Source organism: Erythrolamprus reginae, chromosome 2, assembly GCF_031021105.1.
Source record: "Erythrolamprus reginae isolate rEryReg1 chromosome 2, rEryReg1.hap1, whole genome shotgun sequence".
Classification (NCBI taxonomy): domain Eukaryota; kingdom Metazoa; phylum Chordata; class Lepidosauria; order Squamata; family Dipsadidae; genus Erythrolamprus; species Erythrolamprus reginae.
This window is the reverse complement of record NC_091951.1, coordinates 201867480-201887467: the sequence shown is the minus strand read 5'-3', so window position 1 is coordinate 201887467 and position 19988 is coordinate 201867480. Positions and strand designations below refer to the sequence as shown.

Sequence of the window (19988 nt, the reverse complement as noted above, 5' to 3'; positions counted from 1 at the left end):
TATGCACCATTATTTATTTATTTGACATACTGTATGCAAACGTTACATTTATTTATTTATTTATTCACTCACTCACTCACTCACTCACTCACTTATTTATTTATTTATTGGAAGGCAGGATTAAGCGTATCATCTGTTTGGAATCATTGCACATCCGCCAGAGACCCATGTCCAGTCCAGAAGTGGGTTCCTCCCAGTTCGGACTGATTCTATGGAACCGGTAGTAGCTTGGCGGCCTGGGTTGCTGGAACCAGCAGCGACCCAGGCCTGCCATGCCCCCGAGCCAGCTGTCTTGGTGGTACCTTAGGCGCCACCATCTTCTTTTTTTATTTTATTTTATTTATTTATTCATTCATTCAATTTTTATGCCGCCCTTCTCCTTAGACTCAGGGTGGCTTACAACATGTTAGCAATAGCACTTTTGAACAGAGGCAGCGTATTGCCCCCACAATCCGGGTCCTCATTTTACCCACCTCAGAAGGATGGAAGGCTGAGTCAACCTTGAGCCGGTGATGAGATTTGAACCGCTGACCTTCAGATCTACAGATCTACCCATATATTTTAAGTAAGAAGTTAAGTGAATCAGAATCAGAAATTTCTAAGTTCTATCCTATCTCAAGACCTAAAATGGACACCTAACATCAAAAACCTCATCAAAAAAGGCACAACAAATAATGTTCTTTCTGTGAAAACTCAGGAAGCTCAAACTGCCCAAGGAGCTGCTGGTACAGTTCTACAGAGGAATTACAGTGTCTGTCATCTGCACCTCTATCACTGTCTGGTTTGGTTCTGCAACCCAAGAAGACAGAAACAGACTTCAGAGGATAATCAGAACTGCAGAAAAAAACAATTACTGCCAGTCTGCCTTCCATTGAGGACCTGTATACTGCACAAGACAAAAAGAGGGCGGTGAAAATATTTACAGAGCCTTGGCATCCTGGGCATAAATTGTTTTAACTTCCACCCTCAAAACGTCACTATAGAGCACTGTACACCAAATCAGCTAGACACAAGAACAGTTTTTCCCTGAACGTCATCACTCTGCTAAACAAATAATTCCCTCAACACTGTCAAACTATTCACTAACTCTGCTTTACTATTAATCTTTTCATCATTTCTATCCCCATCTCCTCCTACTTACGACTGCATGATTGTAAGCTTGTTGCTTGTATCCTCCTGATTTATATTGATATTGCTTCCTACTATGATTTGATTGCTTATTTGTATCCTATGACTATCATTAAGTGTTGTACCTCGTGATTCTTGACAAATGTATCTTGTTTTTTGATGTACACTGAGAGCACCAAAGACAAATTTCTTGCGTGTCCAATCACACTGTCCCAATAAAGAATTATTCTATCCTATCCTATCCTATCCTATCCTATCCTAAACAGGGGTAGAGACAGAGGCTTGGATGATGTTTAATTTTAAATGAAGAAAGCCAATTCTTCCCACCTATAAAGCGAAATCTTCTCAGTATTCTCAATATTTGTTGTCATTTTTCTTGATTTTTCTTGTCTTTTGTCTTTACAGCCACCTGAGCTAGAACTTTGCATTTCTAATAAATGAAAGCAGAAAATTCAAGATTTTGCACAGGTTTCAGCTCTCTGTAACATGGTTTACTACCATGGAGAGTTCCAAAGCCCCATTATTTTGTTTTCAGTGGAAGCCACTGGTTCACTTTACTTTCAAATCACCATTTGTTTGTTCTATGGCTTCAAGACCAAGGGACCATTGGCCACCTGATGGCCGGCGGCGTTTGCAGTGGTGGCGGGAGCACATAGGACTCACCACCACTGGTGGTCGGGTCAGAGAGGAGAGGGATGTTGGCCCCCTCCCCAGCATATGCTGCAACGTCCTGCCTGTCGGCGACTACTTCAGCTTCAACCACAACAACACAAGAGCACACAACAGATTTAAACTTAATATTAACCGCTCCAAACTTGACTGTAAAAAATATGACTTCAGTAACCGAGTTGTTGAAGCGTGGAACTCATTACCGGACTCCATAGTGTCATCCCCAAACCCCCAACACTTTACCCTTAGATTATCTATGGTTGATCTATCCAGATTCCTAAGAGGTCAGTAAGGGGCGAGTACAAGTGCACTAGAGTGCCTTCTGTCCCCTGTCCTATTGCTCTCTTATATCTCCTATACCTTTCTTCTATTCCTATATCTCTTTTTCTATTCTTTCATTGATACGTTCTATTACTATATCTTCTTTTCTATTCTTTCTTAGATATATTTTACTATGAGTATCTCCTCTATAACATTCATCATGTATTTTACTATATGTATATTGATATATACCCACTAAAACCCTCATTGTGTATTGGACAAAATAAACAAACAAAATAACAAACAAACAAACAAATAAAAATGCCCTGCGCAGTCGCAGGGTAAGACGAGCTTCTGAGGGGACAAGCGGCAACCCTCCATATAAGGGCTCGCATGCCACTCGCTGCTCCTTTTCGAAAGACCGCCGGCCTGGCTTGTAGGCACCCACCAGCCCTTCCCTTAGCCGCAGTGTTTTGGTCGTCACCTGCGGGGGCCGAGTAGGAATTTTTGATGGTCATAGCACCATTAGATTACGGCTGTTTTTTTGCCTACTCCACACTGGTAGCTGGGAAGGGAGATGGTTAGGGGGTGTCTGGCATCTAATCTCAATATGTCTAGGGTAATTCGGCCTGAATTTTGGAAAGTTCATTCATTCTCTCATCCCTTTGGGGGTAAGGGGCGGAAATAATTAGAACAGCAGCAACTGTGTGATCTCCTTTGGGCACCTATTGGAAGGTGATGGGCCGCTCCTCGCCATGATTACAAGGCTAGGCCGGCCCAGGTTATGGAGGCGAGATGCCCCTGGGGCTCATCCACCACATGCCCAGAGATGATAACTAGGTGGTTGAGCCACCCCACACGCGTGGGCATGGCAAGGAGCAAGGGAGGGTCAAGTTCAAGTCCAAGTTCAAGGTTAAGGGGACCCTCCTTTGCTCAGCAAGGGGCTTTCACCCATAGATGCCCAGGAATGTTCCGGAAACAGCAGTTCCGCCCTCTTTCTTTTTACCTCGGCAAGTCCTTGGTTTAATTAGTAAAGTGACCCATAACTCCCAGTTCTGTGTCTGTGTGTTCACGTCCACCGCAAGTGCAGAGCTTGCCAGAGATCATGGCTGGAAGAAATGATCCTGAACTACTACTGAAACTGGTGTCAAAGAGCCCAACCTGCCCTGGATATAGCTTTGATCCATAATAGTTCACGAGCCAAACAAAATATTGGCGTTACTGGTGATTACTAATGAATTAGCCCACAAACTAGAATTCCTGAAGAAAACAGAGCTTCAGACTAGCATTGGAGCTAAGAATTCTAAACGGCGATATTCCAAATGTAAGTGTTTTATGGGATAACTATAACTTTCAGATTACCTTATAGCACAGACAGTTTAAACTACCACTATGAGGTTTGTGATGGTTTGCTGGCATTTCCTGGGCAACATTGAAGAAGATAAACAAGCAAGAGCCGAGATCAAAGAGATCAAAGTCCCTCATCCTCCAAGATAATATTAAACAGCACTGAAACAGCAGGCATTTTTTTTGGGGGGGGGGGGAGGAGAATCCACCTCCCAAAATAATAAAATTCAAACCCCGAATCTAACAATAGGGGAGCCTGATTGTGGGAGCAATGTGCTGGCTCTGTTAAAAAGTGCTATTGCTAACATGTTGTAAGCTGCCCTGAGTCTAAGGAGAAGGGCGGCATAAAAAATAGATAGATAGATAGATAGATAGATAGATAGATAGATAGATAGATAGATAGATAGATAGATAGATAAATAGTGCAATGATGTTATTCTTTTTCAGTTTAAGAATATGATCTGAAATGAGCCAAGTTTTTAAATGTTATTCGATTAAAGCCAACTTTTTCCTCATCAGAAGGTGCTTGGGCAAGTACTGTAGATCACAAAATAATATTTCTCAAAACAAAGAAAATGGCTCAGTGGAAAGTGATACTTTATTAATCTGATACAAAGGACTGTAACTTGGAAATAAGACTTTCCAGGATGATTATATCTTGAACCTGGTTGATAATTCAGATTTCTGGTTCTGATTAAAACCTGATTACCTAAAGAACCAATTCACCATTTGCCTTGAGTTTTTTCTGCCTGTGATCAGTTTGTAAACTTCTTTGCCATTATGATACAAATCTGGAAATTTAGCATTTAAAATCTTGATGAAATCTGGATACTCATACGTCCTTTCTTTGAGCATGAGGCAATAGCTAGCACCAGTTGATCACTATCAAATGAAAACAACTGTCTTCTATTAACATTTTTACATAAATATTTAATAAACTGTTTGAATATACATTAGAAGAGTCTTACACTAAAGTAAGCACAATCCAATGCATTTTTTAAAAAGTCATATTTTTATATGTTGATATGTTTATATTTATTCTCTATGACTGCCCTGGGACTGATGAATGATAGGAGATAATAAAAAAAAATCCATTGACTATAACACAAAATCAAAAGTTATAATTCAATAATAACTACTGTACCCATTTTATAAGAAGGAAAAATAACATCATCCTGCAGATCTTTAAAGACAAATTACATTAGAAGACCATTGACTACATTAGATGACTCACAATGGGATAGTCTTTAAGTCATAGAGTTGGGATCAGAAAGTCACATTCATATCCATTCTCAGCTACTGGATGACTTTGGGCCTATCACTTTCTTTCAGTCCAACCTACCTTGTAGAGCTGTTGTGAGAAAGAAGGAGGAGGGATTTTATATATACCACTGTAAAATCCTGGAAGAAATCTGGCATATAAACCTGATTATTAAACAAGGGAAAACATGCCAAATTAAAATGGACTTTTATTACAGAGACATCACATGGAGATAAGATAACAAAGTTAGGCAAGTTTAGTTGACATGGAATAAATTAGGTAAAAAATCCTTTTAAAGATAAAAATGAATAAAACTCCGTTCACTATACTATTTGGCTATGTATTTGTATGCTTTCTTTTGCAAGTAGATTAGCTTTGCAGCAAGTTGCTCAATATGTACTCAGCTTCTACCCTCATTTAACAGTGACAGCCCTTTCACACACAATTTTAACCCAATCTGTATATTCCAGAGCAAATCTTGGACATCAATGCCTCTACCTTTAAGCTGCCAACATTCTAGGCCAGGAAGTATAATATAAGCTGGGAAGGCTTTTATTGGGCTAAGATGATGGAGGGGGTGGAAGGGTGCTATTCTGTGCAACACAGTATTGGGTATTTCCCAGCAGGAATCATAAACCTACATCCAGACAAGGTGACAGCAGCTATGTCATTCCACGTTTGCCACAAATCAAATGGTATTGAGTATTGGATTCTAAGATGGCATCCTGCCCGTTCCTTAACTCCTTAAAATACCAGCCCTATCATTTTTTTTAAAAAAAAAACCCTACCTGGGATTTTGACAGGTTTTTCCTCCATAGCTGATCAATCCTGTTTGTTTTCTAGAAGCCATGGCATTGGAAGGATTGCCTTGTCATTACTGCAAGAACTTTCTTTAGGGGTCAGGTTTCCAGTCATGGTGTCATTAATAATTGTAGCTGAGCTGGAGGCAAAACAATCCAGAGAGTCTTTAAAAAAAAATAAAAAGGCCTTGCAGAAAAGGTCAGTACTAATATTAGCCTTAATGCTGGAAGGAGGAGACAGCAGCCAACAGATCGTAGGGTAAAGTTGTTGTCTAACCCAGGAGGGCAGGAGCACAGAAGACGATCTTTTGATCCAAATCCCATTAAAATCATTACAATTTTTAGGTGAGTGTGTGGGGGACACTATAATAAGATAGATAGATAGATAGATAGATAGATAGATAGATAGATAGATAGATAGATAGATAGATAGATAGATAGAATAAATAAGCAAGCAAGCAAGCAAGCAAACAAATAAATAAATGGGATTATTTGTCCTGGTGAAATGCATAGCCAACTCTGGGACCTCTTGGGTTTCCAAACATCCACAGGTAAAAAATGAAAGTCAACTTAAAAAAATAAATGCTTGGTGGTAAACATTTTTAGCAAGTATAATTGATTTCACAATAATGTCACAGGTTTATAAAGTGTATTCTAAATCTTGAATCCTCTCTTATAGATATTACCCCTTTAAACAAAAAACCCCCGAGTGCATTATCTGTTCGAAATAGCACATCCATCTTTGCACTGTTCCCCTACATCAGGGGTCTGGCTGAGGAATTCTGGGAGTTGAAGTCCACAAGTTTTAAAGCGGCCCAGGTTGGAGACCCCTGCACTACATCACCCACCCACCCCTCCGACCCGCAGATTACTAATTCTAAATATAACCGGAAGTGAACGCCCATTTTATTTTAAAAAAGAATCCTCTCTTGCTTGGCGGCAGGAAGTGACGTTCAGTGGAGGGTTTCCCTTCTCTGCCTGGCTTGGAGCCGTCCCGCTTAGCTGGGATGAGGCTGGTGACTTGGAACGTGAACGGGCTCCGGGCAGGAGCGGGATCGGCGGGATTGAGGCAGCTCCTGGATTCTTTGGGAGCGGATGTTATTTGCTTGCAGGAGACTAAGATAACCCGTGAGTCTCAGCATCTCCCATGTGCATCAATGCGAGGCAGAGCTCGACAAGGGTTAAAATGTAAAACCGGGATTGAAGCTGGCAACCCCGGTTGTGTTTCTCCGTATTTTTTAAAGATTTTTTTTTAAAAAAAATTGCAGCTTTTACCACTTGCTCTCTGGCGGGATGGGTCTGCGGGGCAAGTAACTCCCCTATCCAAAATTGAAGTTATAAGAATCTGAACAGACAATCCAGCAGTGGAACAGGTTGCCTTCAAAAGGTCCCTTGTCTGAAAAGTTATAGGTTCTCCTGCTTGAGCAGGGGGCTGGACTAGAAGATCTCCAAGGTCCCTCTTCAGCTTCTAAGGAGAGACTGGCCCAAATGAGTCAGCTTCAGACATCCTGGCCAGTACAGGTAGTCCTCCACTGACAACAGTTTGTTAGTGACCGCTTGAAGTTATAACAGCACAGAAAAAATGGACTCATGACCATTGTTCACACTTATGACTGTTGCAACATCCCCATGGTCATGTGGTTTACGTTCAGATGCTCACTGACTCACATTTATGATGGTGTCCCGGGGTTTGTGTGATCCCCTTTTGCAACCTTCTGACAAGCAAAGGCAATGTTGGGGAGGGAAGCCACATTCGTTTAACAACCTTGTATATTAATTTAATAACTGTAGTGTGATCAGGATATCTTAATCTGATTATGAGAGTAATAGAATGAATTGTTAAAAATGTCAATATTTCTGGATGCATAAAGTTGGAGAGGATGAAAAGAAAATTTAAAAGTGGATTCTAGCAACAACGTGAACTTGATTATAACAGCAATGAGTCACCACTGAAAAACATAAAAGGCCAGGTTGAGGGCATATCATCTTGGAGAAAATCTATTTTGTCATTCAAAGTTAACACTGTATTTCATCATCATCTGGCTCCTTTTATCTATAAATGAGAGTAAAAGGAGTCACATATTTCAAGGTGATTATTTGCATATATATAATACATTTACTGCAGTTAATTTCTCCTTGGAAAAGTGTGAAATTTACCCTAAGACTAAAGCAGATGAACATGAGGGCAAAATGGAGCTGCTGTTGTTTTCTCACATTATCTCAGTGGTTTTTTAAAAAATAAACTTTATTTAAACACACAAAATACAAACAATAAAACTCACACAGAGAAAGGAAAAAAAACATTAAAAGAAAAGTTGGACAATTTGTGATGTGCCTGTAGTACAAATCTAATGGTGCTTATTTACTATTACATGAATTGTATTTACACATATACATCGAGTTTTGGCAAAGATCTTATTCTGGTATATCTTTCGGTTTTCCTTTTGTGACCGATTCTCTGACATTTACTTCCCATATTATCTAATATTTAATATTAACTCTCTGATTTTACTTTTTTCCATCCAGCGATAAAATCTACTCCAACAGTTAGTGTACTCTTGCTCATCTACATTTTTTATTTCTTTAGTTAAACTATCCATTTCTGCACACATTGTGATTTTTTCAATTACATCTTCCTTTCTGTTTTTCCAATGTTGTGCAAGCACTATTCTCTCTGCTGTCGTTATATAGAGGATTAGAAACAATTGATTTTTTCCAAATTTTCACGAGCTATACCTAACAAAAAAAAAATCAGATTACTTTTCTTTTTCTTCTCTAATATTTCTTCTAACCATGTTTGAATATTCCCCCAGTATTTTTTAACTTTGTCACAACTCCACCACATGTGATAATATTATCCGAATTCTTTGTTGCATCTCCAACATCTAGGTGAACGCTTTTTGTCTATTTTAGCTAATAGTACCTCAGTGTTGATTGAACTTTTTAGATAAAAGAAAACCCCTAGCAACCGCAATATTGAAAGGGAATTTTAAAAAATCTAGTTTTAGTCAAGTAGCTTGATGTACATCTCATCTACCTGTTTGCTGAACATGCGAATGTGTGCCTGTGTTTCAGTGAGGCAAACCAGTCATTTTAAGTCCTTAAACTGTAATGAGTCCCTGGGATTTCAGACAATGAGAAATTTTGCACAATTGAACATTAGATGCTTTAAAAACACTTTTTCCCCACGTTGAGCCTTAAGCCATAATCTAGCTGACCATACACTCCATTAATCTAGGATTCTTTTTAGCATGCTGGTAATATTCCCTCTTTAAAAACTGGGAAAGAAACGAGGTGTGTATGTGTGTATTATACAGTAGTTTGTCTCTAAAGCTTGCTGGCTGGAGGGGAAGTTCAACTGTGCTGGGAACACCAAGCTGGGAAAAGCTGCCCCAGGCTGATCTTTTTTCTCACTAAAATTCTGCTTTGTTCTCAGGTGACCTGTTGGAGGAACCCTTGGCTATAGTGGAGGGCTATAACTCCTACTTCAGTTTCAGTCGCACTCGTAGTGGCTATTCAGGTATGGATGGTTTAGAATCAACAAGTCCGGTTGATTCCTGGATTAATAGTTTCTCAATTGATTCCTGATGCTATGTCTTAAACAGTGCCATTCTCTGAATAAAGAAATAAGTATGATGCAAAGGTATGATTGAAAGTATCTCATGTTTCTAAAGCCAGCTTGAACACATGACCTATTTTTTTCAAAGTACTGTAATGTTCTAATTTCTTCTATGTTGTTTTGTTGGCATGTGAAATTGTATTGTGGTTTGCACCCTTTCTTACGTACACTGCCCATTAGGATGCTTGGCTGCATAGCTAGGGGTATAACAAGCAGGAAGAGGGAGATTGTGATCCTGCTATATAGAGCACTGGTGAGACCACATTTGGAATACTATGTTCAGTTCTGGAGACCTCACCTACAAAAAGATATTGACAAAATTGAACGGGTCCAAAGACGGGCTACAAGAATGGTGGAAGGTCTTAAACATAAAACGTATCAGGAAAGACTTAATGAACTCAATCTGTATAGTCTGGAGGACAGAAGGAAAAGGGGGGACATAATCGAAACATTTAAATATGTTAAAGGGTTAAATAAGGTCCAGGAGGGGAGTGTTTTTAATAGGAAAGTGAACAGAAGAACAAGGGGACACAATCTGAAGTTAGTTGGGGGAAAGATCAAAAGCAACATGAGAAAATATTATTTTACTGAAAGAGTAGTAGATGCTTGGAACAAACTTCCAGCAGACATGGTTGGTAAATCCACAGTAACTGAATTTAAACATGGCTGGGATAAATATAGATCCGTCCTAAGATAAAATACAAAAAATAGTATAAGGGCAGACTAGATGGATCATGAGGTCTTTTTCTGCCGTCAGACTTCTATGTTTCCATGTTTCTTGTAAATAGAGAGTATCTTCTAAATCTAAGCTAAGGTATCTTGGATGTTGACATCTCTACTGTACAATATTTTAGTATATTCTTTCTTTCATCTTTCAGCTACTGTTTGTTCATTGACATCCTTTATCATACCAATTTATGGTGAAAATCTAAGCTTAGAGATCTTTGTTTTATTTTCATTCAGTTTTCAATTTACTGTGTCAGGATATAATAGGATTGTTATATGCTTGTCTTCCATTTTGGTGGGTTGATAAGACTTGCTCATCATGGCAATTAAAGGATTGATGTAATAACTAAATAATGATGGTGCCAGAATAAATCCATGCTGAGCTCTTCTCTTAGCAGGAATCTCTTTGGTTTTAAAGTCCCTGGGGGCTGTACCTTGTCCTTACCATATTATAAGTAATAGATAAACAGAAGAGGCTTCTTTTTATAAAGAAGTTTGAAGCTTATGCCAAAGATTACGCTGGGAAATTAAATCAAAGGCCACTCTAAAATCTGGGAAGGCTGTATTTTATTTAAAAAATGCATTAAACCTTTTTGTTAAAAAAAGATTTTTACAATCTTCTTATTTGACAATTATCCCATATTATTTTACATCCATTTCACATTTATTTGTTCCTTTTTTCAATTTACAATGAAATATATATCTAAATCCATTCTTACATAGTTCAGTTCAGTTCTAATCATAATTAGTAGTATTTCTAGCGTCAGGATATATAACAGGAGCTAGAGGATATCCTTTTCTCACTCCATAATATTAAAGTTTCCGGTAGTATCTCCATTTATTATAATCCTTGCTGTTTTGGTTTTTTAGATCATTCTTATAAATTTTTTTCTAAAGTTCATTTTTTCCAATTGTAAGATTATACATTTTGAATTTAAGTTGTCAAAGGCCTTCTGCACTTCAAGAAAAATTAGGGCTGTTTGCTTTCTAGGGTGGCTTCATAATATTCTAATGTATCAATTATAATTCTTATATTATTTTTTATATTCCTTTTTGGGAGAAAAACATTTTGGTCTGCATGTATTATATCATTTAGAACTTTCCGAAATAATAGCTGCAAATATTTTATAGTCTATGTTGAGAAGCAAGATAGGCCTGTAATTTCTAATTTGTGTTATGTCTGTATCTTCCTGGGGAATAAGTGAGATAAGGGCTTCTGTCCAAGATTGTGGTATATTTGTATTCATTAGTGCATCACTAAAAATTTCCAACATTAGGTATCTAGCAGTCCTTGTAGAATTTTGCCGGTATTCCATCAGGACCTGGGGATTTGTTATTCTTTTGTTTCTTTCTCGCCTCTACCAGCTCCGTCATTGCTATTTTCTTGTTAAGAAATTCCTTCATTGATTCCACAATTTCAATCAGGCTTGTTCCATCTAGGTATTGTTTAATATTAACCTCCATTATATTTTCCTGTCGATATAAATTTTGAAAGAAGTCATGTAATAATTTCCTTTTCTCCTCATTCTTGTAATGCTTGTTTTCCTCTTTGCTTTGTAATTGGGTTATTGTTTTATCTTTTTATTTTTTAAAACTTATAGGCTAACCCAGTGTTTCCCAACCTTGGCAACTTGAAGATATCTGGACTTCAACTCCCAGAATTCCCCAGCCAGCATTCGCTGGCCGGGGAATTCTGGGAGTTGAAGTCCAAATATCTTGAAGTTGCCAAGGTTGGGAAACACTGGGCTAACCATTGCCTGGGTTTGTTTGGTTGTTTGGAATAATTTGGTTTTACCATTTTCAGATTTTGCACAAATTCTAGCATTATAAGATTAGATTTATGTTTAATTATGTGCCTTCTTCTCTTAATTTTTTTTCGTTTTGAGGGTTGCTCTGGAAATCTGATTCAGCTTTTTAAAGTTCTTGTATTAATTCTTGTTATAGTTTTCTTGTTTCTTTTGGCTGTGTATGCTATAGTCAGGCCTTGAATATAAGCTTTAGTGGTGTCCCACAGGTTTTGCAATGATGTTTCTCCTTTTACACTTATTTCAAAAAACATTTTTAGTTCCTTCTCCATCATTTGTGTGAATTCCTTCTCTTCTCTTCGTTGTCCATCACCTTTTTATTTTATGACCTTTCCATATTACCTTGATTGGATTGTGGCTGCATTATAGCTTTGCGCATATAGGTTGCTGTTCAGGATTTCTGCAGCTAGTGAAAATGTTGGGCCTGTGATTAAGTAGATAGCCTTTTTGCCCTTTCAGATGAAAGATGACCTTTTCAATCTCCTGCGTTTCTAGGTGTTGCAACCTTCTGTAAGGCAAGTGCCACCCCAGAAGCAGCTGAGGAGGGCTTGTCTGGGCTGTTTACCAAGCACAGTGGAGCCGTCGGTTGTTATGGAAACACAGAGGACTTCACAGTTGATGAGCTCAAGGCCCTGGACAGTGAAGGCCGGGCAGTGATAACCCGTCACCGCATATGGTAAAGATAGCAATCACAAAGGCGGGAGAAGGAATGCCTTGTTGTTGATGTTGAGTTAGCAAATTTCCTGGCAGCTTACAACTCATATAATATGGAGATGAACAGAGAAGTAATTAATAAGGCGGTGTTGTGATCTGGATTCGAAGGGGAAAAGAAGCGCTGGAGCGCGTAGGAGCATTCCTGTGGCATCTGTAGGTAACTGCTTTAAAAGGCTAACTTGTTCTGACCTCACACAACAAGACTACAGGGGAATCCCCCAAAAAAGATTTGATACAAGGAAGTGCCGACAGAAATGATGTACGCTCATGCATATTCTGAATCCCCCCCCCCCAATGTTTAATTTGGATCACTGCATAGCCCTTAATGGTAAACCAGGCATTTGGGACTTAATTCGAGAGCATAAACAGCCTGCACAAATTCAGATAGCCGCTAGATGGTAGCAAAGAGCCAGTTGGAAGTATCCAATCTAGGTATAGTATGTCTGGTTAATCGAGGGGTGAAATGCTACTGGTTCGCCCGAACCGCTAATAAAAAAATGCTTTAAAAAAGTTTTTAAAAGGTTCCAACAATCAGCTGTGCCATGTGATTCTCAGAAGGTTTTCTTTTTTTTTACTTTTTAAAAGCATTTTTACTACCAGTTCTGTGGAATAGGTAGTAAAATGCTTTAATTTTTTTAAAAAAAGGTCCTGACAATCAGCTGTGCCGCGTGATTGTCAGAATCTTTTAAAAACTTTTAAAAGCATTTTTTTTACTACTGTTTCTGATGAATAGGTAGTTAAAAAATGCTTTAAAAAGAAAAAAAAAGGTTCCGACAATCAGCTGTGCCATGCAATCATCGGAACCTTTCTCCCTCACCATTTTTAAAGCATTTTTATCTACCAGTTCTGGTGAATAGATAGTAAAAAAATGCTTTAAAAAGTAAATTTTTAAAACAATTCTGAGGATCAGGCACAGCTGATTGCCACAGCTGATTGTCAGAACTTTAAAAAAACCTTTTCAGTATTTTTAAATACTGGTTCGGGAGAACCGATAGTTAAAAATGCTTCAAAAAGTTTTTTAAAAAGTTGGCCATGCCCACGCAGTCACATGGACCCCCCCGACCAAGCCATGCCCACAGAACCTATAGGGAATAATTTTGAATTTCGCCACTGGGTAAATCCCAGTATTTAACAGGATTTACAGATAAATGTGGCAGCCCCACAAAATGTGAACATGAACTCAGAAACTCTTCACGCCAGTCTAAACTCAACAATACATGTGTAAAGTAAATGGTTGTCATCTCTCCAGATATGATTTGGTTAATACTGCTAAATTCTTTTATATGGGCATTGAAGGCACAGAGAAGCAAATCTGCCTTGCCAGAACTATAATTAACCCATTGGAATGAGCCTATATGTTGCTCATGGTGGAAGAATTAGAGATATATTCGTGGAGATTAAGGCTGTTCCAGCTACTGTAATTACAGTATAATAACATTTTACCTTCAGTTTCAAAGGCAACTTGATTTGCAATACTTTTTGCTGGGGAGTGCCAGTGGAAAGAAGTTGTTGCAATGACATCATTTATAATAATAGTGATAATAATATTTATTTACTTACTTGCTTCAACTTTCCTGCCACTTGAGTTCAGGCTGATTGAGTAGCTCACAAAAGAAAGAGTGTAAATTTGATGAAATACATAGAAATACATTAATTAATTAAATTAATTTATTTAATTCAATTTGTATGATGCCAACTCCCTAAGGACTCCATTACGGGAAATAAATAACAAATCCAGACAAATACATCAATATTCATATGACATATGACAAACATATTTTTTATTTTGCTTATGTCCTGCCTTTATTATTTTTATAAACAACTCGGGGGTGAACACACACAACATTCCTCCCCCCTCCTATTTTCCCTCCAATAACAACCCTGTGTGGTGACTTGGACTGAGAGAGAATGACTGGGTTTCCTGCCTAAGGCAGGACTGAACGTCACAGTCTCCTGGTGCCTTAGCTACTAGACTAAACTGGCTGAAACATATCTAACATTATCACCATAATTATTCCATTGACAGGGTCAACTAATTAGAGTAAATGCTTCTTAGCTAAAAACAAAAGTAGAAGTGGACCAATACAATCATTGCAGTGTGTTGGGGTCCTTTTTTCTGAGGACTTCTCAGTCGATCATTTGTAAACAGAATGATAGAGTAAATGTGTTGGGGACTGGATCAGCAGGATGCTTGTATTTAAGATGTGAAGCTGAGTGAAGGAGGCATATAAATGCTAAATACAGTGGTACCTCTACCTACAAATGCCCATATTTATGAACTTTTCTAGATATGAACCACGTGTTCAAGATTTTTTTGTCTCTTCTCATGAACCATTTTCCACAGTTACTCCGAAACTGTAACCGGAAATGGCAGGGAGAAGCCTCCGTGGGGCTTCTCTAGGAATCTCCTGGGAGGAAACAGAGCTGGAAAAGGCGAGGAGAAGCCTCCGTGGGGCTTCTCTAGGAATCTCCTGGGAGGAAACAGGGCCAGAAAAGGCAGGGAGAAGCCTCCATGGGGCCTCTCTAGGAATCTCCTGGGAGGAAACAGGGCCTCCACCCTCTCTGTGGTTTCCCCAATCACATGCATTATTTGCTTTTACATTGATTCCTATGGGAAAAAATTGTTTCTTCTTACGAACTTTTCTACTTAAGAACCCAGTCATGGAACGAATTAAGTTCATAAGTAGAGGTACCACTGTATTAGAATATCCTCCAATAGGAGAAAGTGGGGTTCGAATATGGGCTAGAAATGGTTAGATCAGTGATGGCCAAACCTTTTTGGTTTGCCTACGAAAAGGGTGTGTGTATGTATGCTAGCGCGCACACGTGCCCACACCCATTCCCTCCCCACTACCGATGTGCGCCTCCACTGCCCTGTCCCCCATTCCTGTGCATGCACCACAGGCCTCACTGAAGCCTGAGATGGTGAAAAAATGGCCAAACACACAAACCGGAAGTTTTGAAAAACAGACTTCCGGTTTGCCCGTTGTGCTGTTTTTCGCACTCTAGAGCTTTCAGGGAAGCTTCCTGAAGCACCGGAGTGCGAAAAACGGCACAATAGGCAAACCAGGAGTTGGTTCCGGTGGGCAAAGCGGCCTTCCCTAAAGCCAAAAATCAGGCAGCTAGCGTGCACGTGTGCGCTGGAGCTGACATAGGGCAACGCCTCGCGGGCCTTCCAATATGGCTCCGTGTGCCACTGTGCCGTAGGCTCGCCATCATGGGGTTCGATTCTTCATAATACGTGCGGTTGGCTGAGCATTATTGAATGGCAGGGGGATTGAACTCTACACTTTCTCTGTGTTGTAGCACTTCAGAACAGCAGGAAACTGTGCTGACTGTCATCAATGTGTATTGCCCTCGCGCTGACCCTGAAAAGCCAGAACGTGGAGACTTCAAGTTGCAATTCTACCGCCTCTTGCAAGTCCGGGCTGAAGCTCTTCTTAGAGCTGGAGGGTAGGTATGCTGTGAAACCCTTGATTCAGCTGTTATTATTACTGCGTTGAGCTAGGCTAAGCAATATTCTTTCTACAGTGAGAGGAAAACTGTTGAACTATCTTGCAGAGAAACTGTAAAGTTTGCTAAAACTAAGAGACTCAGATACGTATGTGCTCCTATTTGTAAGACCTGTAGTATTCCTTTGACGTCTTTCTTTTTAAAAGTAGGATTCAAGCTGCTTTTTAAAAAATTGAATAAATTGATTAAAATACATATTATCTTTAATTTAATTTATTAGATTTATTTATTAGATTTATTTATCTATCTATCTATCTATTTATCTATCTATCTATTTATCTATCTATTTATTTATCTATCTATTTATTTATCTATTTATCTATTTATTTATTTATTTATTGGATTTGTATGCCGCCCCTCTCCGGAGACTCGGAGCGGCTAACAGCAACAATAAAACAGTGTACAATAGTAATCTAATACTAAAAACGATTAAAAAACCTATTATTATAAAAACCAAACATACATACAGACATACCATGCATAGAATTGTAAAGGCCTAGGGGGAAAGAGGATCTCAATTCCCCCATGCCTGACGGCAGAGGTGGGTTTTAAGTAGCTTACGAAAGGCAAGGAGGGTGGGGCAATTCTAATCTCTGGGGGGAGTTGGTTCCAGAGGGCCGGGGCTGCCACAGAGAAGGCTCTTCCCCTGAGTCTCGCCAAGCAACATTGTTTAGTTGACGGGACCCGGAGAAGATCCACTCTGTGGGACTTAACTGGTCGCTGGGATTCGTGCAGCAGAAGGCGGTCCCGGAGATAATCTGGTCCGGTTTGTATGCCGCCCCTCTCCGTAGACTCGGTGCGTGCATATTATATGAATATTATATGAAATATTATATGCATATTATATGAAATTCAAGACAAAGCCTATTTATCCCAGATAAATTTAATAAATAAATGTATCTGTCCTGAATTTTATGCAACTCACTTAATGGGATTGGTGCATTACAGATTGTTCGGATTTGTAGATCCTGAGATTTCAGTGGTGTGAGCAAATCACCTACTTTTAAAGGAAATTATGGAGCAAAAACTAGTTGTGTGTGTTGCACGCTGAGCATCATCATGTGTTTGTGAAGGAAAGTTGGTGGCTAGGTGGAACAAAATTATGGGGAGGTTTGCTTGGAGTGTTTTGTTAAGAACTTGGGAAACATGTTGGAGCTCTTTCCGATATATTTGTTTGCTTGTTTGTCCTGATGTGGTTTTTGGTCAAGGTGATGGATGGAGGTCATGGCATGCTTTATAAAAGAAAATTTCCATGTTTAGTTTTTTATCTTCAGCAACAGAAATGCCAGGTGAAAAATTGTAGAAAACGGATGTATTTGAAGCGTTGTAAAACCATTGCTAATCTGACTCTTTCTGACACAGGCCAAAGATGTCACTTGGTTTAAGTCACTGCTTCTCAAATAGTGGGGTGAGTCCCCGGGGGGTGCAATAGACCAATGCCGGAGGGGAGCCACAATTTGGGTATAGTAGGTTGGGCATAATAGAAAGTAATTGAGAAGCACTGTGAATGTTCAGTCTTTTACTCCAAAGTAAGCTTGTACTTGGAACCAAATTTCGCCTTGCTGATACTTCTTAGTCCTGCTTCGGAGACATCAGCTGCAATTTATATGTGTACTAGCAGTCTCTAAAATTTCGATCTTGAAGATTTGTGCCCGTTTCCTCTCTTCCTCTAGCCATGTAATCATCCTGGGAGACATCAATACCGCACACAGGCCCATCGATCACTGTGATCCAGGAGACTTGGTGAGTTGAAGGTCATGAGTTTGGGTCCCACCTTGGACATGAAAGCCAGCTCGGCGATTTTGGACCAGTTGCTTTCTCAACCCAACTCACCATGGGCTGGTTGTTGTGGAGAAAATAGGAACATATTTACCACGTTGAGTTATTTTAAAAAGTAATAGAACTGGGATGAACAGTAAATCAATAATATAATACAGGGTTGTTACAAAACAGGGGAGGGCAAACTATAGCACCAGGCTCACATTGGGCTTTCCAGGACCTTTTTTTGGAACCCTTGAGACTCCTGTAGTTATAATTACTGAAATCCAACAGCACAGTTTCCTGCCACATTTACTTCAGAAGGAGATGGAAACTCTGGTCTTGTAAACCTTAAACTATGACCGCATTTGCGGCCAGGGCCACTGTATGTGAGACATGGTTCTACCTATTTTGAGGTCCAGGTATCAATACAGTGGTAACTCTACCTAAGAACACCTCTACTTACGAACTTTTCTAGATAAGAACTGGGTGTTCAAGATGTTTTTGCCTCTTCTCAAGAACCATTTTCCACTTACAAACCCGAGCCTCTGTAACTAACCAGAAAAGGCGGGGAGAAGCCTCCGTGGGGCCACTCTAGGAATCTCCGGTGAGGAAACAGGGCCGGAAAAGGCGGGGAGAAGCCTCTGTGGGGCCACTCTAGGAATCTCCTGGGAGGAAACAGGGCCGGAAAAGGCGGGGAGAAGCCTCCGTGGGGCCTCTCTAGGAATCTCCTGGGAGGAAACAGGGCCTCCACCCTCCCTGTGGTTTCCCCAATCGCACGCATTATTTGCTTTTACATTGATTCCTATGGGAAAAACTGCTTCTTCTTACAAACTTCTCTACTTAAGAACCTGGTCACGGAACGAATTAAATTCTTAAGTAGAGGTACCACTGTATCTTACACCCATTTGGTGATACTTGGAAAGCACTTTAATCTCATAAAACTAGCCTGATGGTCCAACAATGTCTCCCTCGTGCTTCTTTATTACTTTATTCATTTATTTATTTGACTCCAATGCCGCCCAATCCCTCAGGACTTCTTTTCCGACTGCAGGAATCCTTCCAGGAGCATCCTGGACGCCGCTGGCTGGACGGTTTCCTCTGGGAGCCTGCGGGAGATTCTGAGAATGGGAACCTCTTTGTGGACACTTTCCGCTTTTTGAACCCGAGTCAGGATGAAGCCTACACTTGCTGGTGTAACGTCACAGGATCCCGGCATCTGAACTACGGCACCCGCATTGACTACATCCTGGCTGACCGTGCTCTGGCATTGTTGGAACTGACCGATGCCCAGATCATGCCGGAGGTGATGGGCTCGGACCACTGTCCCGTCCAGGCGGTGCTGAAAAGTACCTGCTTAGCTGCCCTGCGGTGTCCCCCGCTCTGCACCCGGTTCCTGCCTGAGTTTGCTGGCACCCAACAGAAGCTCAGCCGGTTTCTGGTAAAAGTGGAAGAGGCCAAACTGCCTGAGAAGGGGCAGAAACGGAGCAAAGGGGAGAGGTCTGCCTTGGGGGATTTGAAGAAAAGGCGGACCGGACCGGCACAGAAAGGGCAAGGGGATCTGCGTAGCTTTTTCAAAGCGGGGAACTTGGGTGGTGGAAGGGGCCAGTCCGTTTTGAATGTGGTCCGGAGGGGGTCAGCAGAGGATTCTGGGAAACGGCCTCCTATGGAGAGCGCTGAAAGGATAGCTGATAAATGTGGGGTAGAGGAAGTCTCGGGGGTGACGCGGACACTGGTGGAGAGTCCAAAGAAGACACCCTCTAAAGGTGTGACCAGCAAGGCAGCTAGGAATTGTGAGAAAAACGCACTTCCCTCCACGCAAAATCAGTCTGTGTTGTGGAAATCGCTGCTACCTGGCCCCGCGCACCCACCTTGCTGCAAGGCCCACAAGGAGCCCTGTGTGTTGCGGACAGTGAAGAAACAAGGGCCGAATTGTGGACGGCGCTTCTTTGTCTGTGCCCGGCCTCTGGGGAAGCCCTCAGACCCCCGTGCACGGTGTGACTACTTCCTGTGGGCCAGCTAGGGCACTTCCTGAGTAAAGCAATGGAGAGGCTGAATCTGATTTGTGCTTTGGGGGCTATGCACTCCATTTGAATTGCCCAGGTAGGGCACTCTGGCTTGGGATGAGTAATTCCCAAGTGGCTGACACGGGTTCAAGGATGCATATTTTTCCCCGTGCTCAACATGCCTCTTTTATATCATAGGAATTTCTACAGGGACTCGGGTAACCTTTGATCTCAGTAGTCCTCTTTTCGCTGTTGCCCCATACAAAAACTGAAATCTTTGTCATTTCTGGAAAATGACTCTCCTCTGTAGAAAATACCTTTTTAAAAAAAACACACACATTGGTTTAAAATAAAGATATTTGGTCAAAACAAAAAAACAAA

At 40.4% G+C, this 19988-nt stretch overlaps 2 protein-coding genes across 3 annotated transcripts in view; one reads left to right on the top strand and one right to left on the bottom strand.

Moving 5' to 3' along the window:
• The window catches only part of PFKFB1 (6-phosphofructo-2-kinase/fructose-2,6-biphosphatase 1), a 36685-nt gene extending 31134 nt beyond the window's left edge, over window positions 1–5551 (bottom strand). Inside the window, exon 1 of one of the 2 annotated variants that reach the window (XM_070741274.1) lies at window positions 5455–5551. In XM_070741274.1, the coding sequence (XP_070597375.1) occupies window positions 5455–5482 (28 nt within the window). In that variant the 5' untranslated portion in view covers window positions 5483–5551. The remainder of the gene's footprint in view (window positions 1–5454) is intronic. The other variant, XM_070741272.1, reaches the window with a different exon arrangement.
• Window positions 5552–6365: 814 nt separating this feature from the next.
• APEX2 (apurinic/apyrimidinic endodeoxyribonuclease 2) lies at window positions 6366–19988 on the top strand. The gene is made up of 6 exons (XM_070741255.1): window positions 6366–6594; window positions 8903–8986; window positions 12112–12292; window positions 15637–15783; window positions 17517–17586; window positions 18656–19988. The coding sequence occupies exons 1-6, from the start codon at window positions 6474–6476 to the stop codon at window positions 19622–19624; spliced, it is 1572 nt and encodes a 523-aa protein (XP_070597356.1). The 5' UTR covers window positions 6366–6473; the 3' UTR covers window positions 19625–19988.

Coding starts and splice junctions, on each gene's coding strand:
- APEX2 (XM_070741255.1), top strand. CDS start 6,474: ATGAGGCTGGTGACTTGGAACGTGAACGGGCTCCGGGCAGGAGCGGGA. Junction 6,595..8,902: donor GCAGGAGACTAAGATAACCC/GTGAGTCTCAGC, acceptor CTTTGTTCTCAG/GTGACCTGTTGGAGGAACCC. Junction 15,784..17,516: donor GCTCTTCTTAGAGCTGGAGG/GTAGGTATGCTG, acceptor CTCTTCCTCTAG/CCATGTAATCATCCTGGGAG.